The sequence below is a fragment of the Cucumis melo genome, chromosome 12, assembly GCF_025177605.1.
Source record: "Cucumis melo cultivar AY chromosome 12, USDA_Cmelo_AY_1.0, whole genome shotgun sequence".
Classification (NCBI taxonomy): domain Eukaryota; kingdom Viridiplantae; phylum Streptophyta; class Magnoliopsida; order Cucurbitales; family Cucurbitaceae; genus Cucumis; species Cucumis melo.
In genome coordinates this window covers 11,666,523-11,670,210 of record NC_066868.1, presented here as the reverse complement: position 1 = coordinate 11,670,210, position 3,688 = coordinate 11,666,523, and the positions used below count along the sequence as shown (strand labels likewise).

The window sequence follows — 3,688 nt, the reverse complement described above, 5'->3', positions numbered from 1 at the left end:
TCCATAACAACTCTTCTTCTACGCAAAAGCATCCTTTAGCTAAGTTATTTTATTTATTATCTCCTCATTATCTTGAGTGAAGAACTCTCTGAAGACAAGTTAAAAGTTTCCCATTTCTTGACCTCCTCTGGCTTGAATCAATGTGTATCCTACTAATTCTAGTAGGCTAACGATTTTTATGGGCACATATGACATCACAATATCTTTTGTTATTTTTAATATATGTAAAATAAAAGGATAATAAAATCAAATTTTTTAATTTAAAAATTATTTTAAATTATTTACGAAGCTCATGAAAAACAATGAATGAACAACGTGATGGGGTGATTATTATAAAAAAGAATAATTTAGAAAAATAACAACTATTACAATCTATAAACTATGAAAACTTCATTATAATCTATAAATTATTGAAAACTTCAACTTCTAAATGGTCCATTTAAAATTTTAGAGAGAGCTATCACTAAGAAACTTGTATATTATCGTTTTGTAGCTTTCTTGCGAACCTTTGGAACAGATAAATCTCTCTTTAAAGAAAAACCTAGTACATCAAGCAACTAATTATAAGCAAACTGAAAATAATAAATATAATGATGAAGCAAGATAAATCTTTTAAAGACATATTATGAACCAGGGGTTAATCCTTTTCTTTTTTATCTCGATTATTAAAGTCTATCTGTGGTAGTTTTTCAAAAGGAATTATTTAATCTTTTATTTTTTTTAAACATATAAATTGTCAATGTGCAATAAAATTAATTCTTAATTGTTGGGTACAAAAGGAAAAAAAAAAAAAAAGTAAAAGCCAATTGTGTTTTAATGTTAGAAACTAAATAAAAATGTAATTTTTTACAATAAAAATATATTGTTACTTACTCGAAAGTTAATTTTTTTTTATTTTAAAATGGAACAGAAAACATGTATCTTTTTAAAAAAAAAAAAAAAAAAAGTTTTCAAGTAATTTAGTTTTTTCATTATTGTTCTTTTAATCGAATAAGTCAATTTTGTTCAAATCAAGTCGAACCATATCTCTTACACTGATAATTTATTTCACCTCTCTTTTTTCTTATATATTGAATTTAAAACAAACTCATAAGATGTTATATAAAACTAAAAAAATAAATTTTTTTTCTGCAATTATTTATTAAATTCCCAAGTATTTCTTTTACAATTCTTGAAAAACAAAACCCCCAATTTTCTCTTTGGCTAAATATGATGATAGAAGATGAAAAATTTTAACACAGAAGACCAATTTTAGTTAACATTATTTTTGGAAGATGAACTATAAAAATGAACCAAGAAAGAGAGAGAATAGAATAGAATAGAATAAAAGAAATCACTAAAATTTCCAAAGGCAATTCTATTAGTATTGTTGTAGAGTATATATGTTCGTCCAAACAAGCTTGTTTAGAAAAAAATATTACAAACAAAAAAAATGAAACTAACTAAACAAGCTCTTTATTTTTCACCAAATCTTGCTTCATCCTTCTTAAACCTCCACTGTTTTCTCAGCCTGTTAAATCACAAAAACCAAAAAAGAAATACATTAATATCTTTGTAAAATTTCAAGAAATCATTTATAATGAAGAAAAAATGGAGAAATAACATTACTTGAAGAATGTGGTGGAAAGAATCACGTATGACATAGTATTCCCAGGAGAGTTTCTTGTAAGCTTCTTTTGAACTGACAAAGAACAAGTAAAAATAATAATGAGATTAAAGATTAATCATCACCAAATTGTTTTAAATAAATAATTAAACTAATTAACACAGTTGATTACCCATTAAGGTTATTGTTATTCAAATGCTCTTGTAATGCAATACAAGCACTTGCTACCCGACTTCCACCGACTCTGTTCGATAAGATCATAATCATAAACAAAACCCTTCCAATTATCCTTAAATTCACTTTAAAAACGAAACGGAAACAAAAATTTGAAATCGAATTGATTGGAATTACCTTGTAGCGGCAGATCTGATCATTTCTGAGGTGTTAATCGCAGTACGAAAATCCACATGCTCACCTTCCCTAAAACAACCAAAACGATTCAGAACAAGAAAAATAGAAAGAACAAAGTAATTAAATTAAATAAAAAATGGAACTATGTTAGGGTTTTTGAAACATTACAGAGCTTTCTGAATGATTTCGAGCTTAGGTTCGGACTCAACGCAGAATGTTACCAAGGAATCTAGATGCCCAGGAGCAGTTCTCCGGTTATTGAAGTCATTATCAAGAAATCCCTAGAAGGAACGAATCAGAAGTCAAGAAAATAGAAAAAATCGAAAAAACAGAGTGAAGAAGATGATTATTCACTTGTTGGCGCAAAGCATCGATGAATTTGTGGATCATTTGTTGCTGAGAACGAGGGGGTTGTGGGTGAGAGGAAGAGGAAGAGGCGGCGGCAGACATTGGGAGAAGAGTTTTCTTTGGAACGATGGATTTTTCTTCGGAGTTTTTGGTTTCAGGAAATCACAAAGTCTTAGCGGTGAAGAAAAATGGGTGGAGGGAAAACTGTATTTATAGCCAAAATTTTTTGAAGTTTGAAAATATTTTTAATTCCTAAATTAAATGACAAGTTAAAGTAGTTTAAATCAGTTACATTATTGTTTAAGTCGTTATGACTTTACTTTACTTTACTAACTTCAATTATCATTTCTTTTCTAATTATTTTATATCTATATTTTTAACCAATTTCTCCATTTATTCTTTTTATTTTCATTACATTTTCCTAATTTTTTAAAATGATATTTATTATTATTCTTTTGTAGAGATGGATAATATGGAATTTGAAAGTAAAAAATACAAAGAGGAGGCTTGAATTTGGATTTAGAGAGAACTGAGATACAGTTTTACCTAAGTTAATTTTAGAAATTCATATTATACCAATTTTTTATATAAAAAACATTAAATTTGAGGGGATTTGTAGTTCAACATGAGAATAATATGTTTCCATGCATCATTTATGTCATCAACTATACCGATTTAATGGATTTTATTCCTGTCCACCGTCTTTTCCTTTTTAATACATTTCTTTTTTTTTTTATATATATTATTAAAATTAATTAATTTCATGAAAATTAAATCTGTGATTTATAAAAAGTTAATTTCCATAAATATAACGTTAACAAAACACCAAAATATTAACGGTTCGTGTAACAAAATCAAAAAGGTCATGGAACTGACCATTTTTTCTAAATATTTCAAGTTTGCCCTTTTTTTCCATCTTCTTTCTTCTCTTCTTCTTTAGCAATTTTTCTTTTATTATTTTATTTTTGAAATTATGATCTTTGTTTTCAATCGATCGTAAATCTGGTATTATTTTATCTTTTTTAAAGTGTTATTTGGTTTAAGATCACGTACCAAATATAAAAAAATGTGGTACACGATCTTAAACAAAAACCATTAGGATATTGTTACACAATCGTTTAGATTTGATAAATTTGTCTACATGATCATATATCAAATCTAAATAATACTATTACAAGATCATGTACCAAATATAAATCTAAAAAATCGTTGCGATATTTATTTGGTACACGATCTTGAAAGAAAATCGTTGGGATATTGGTTCTAACGACCTAACTTTTTAAACTAAGTTAAGGTCATTACTTTAACCTAAAAACACTTCATGTAAAATCTGTTTATAAAAATAAACATCAAAGAAAGTTTAATTCAGGCCTTATTTCAAAC

General features: G+C 26.8%; 1 protein-coding gene across 1 annotated transcript; it reads right to left on the bottom strand.

Annotated features, from left to right (window-relative positions):
- Nucleotides 1-1,329: 1,329 nt before the first annotated feature.
- On the bottom strand, nt 1,330-2,480 carry LOC103500231 (histidine-containing phosphotransfer protein 5-like). Its single transcript, XM_008463471.2, has 6 exons — nt 2,312-2,480; nt 2,126-2,238; nt 1,958-2,026; nt 1,779-1,850; nt 1,609-1,681; nt 1,330-1,510 (listed from the first exon to the last, which is right to left on the bottom strand). The coding sequence occupies exons 1-6, from the start codon at nt 2,405-2,407 to the stop codon at nt 1,487-1,489; spliced, it is 447 nt and encodes a 148-aa protein (XP_008461693.1). The 5' UTR covers nt 2,408-2,480; the 3' UTR covers nt 1,330-1,486.
- Between the last annotated feature and the right edge of the window lie 1,208 nt (nt 2,481-3,688).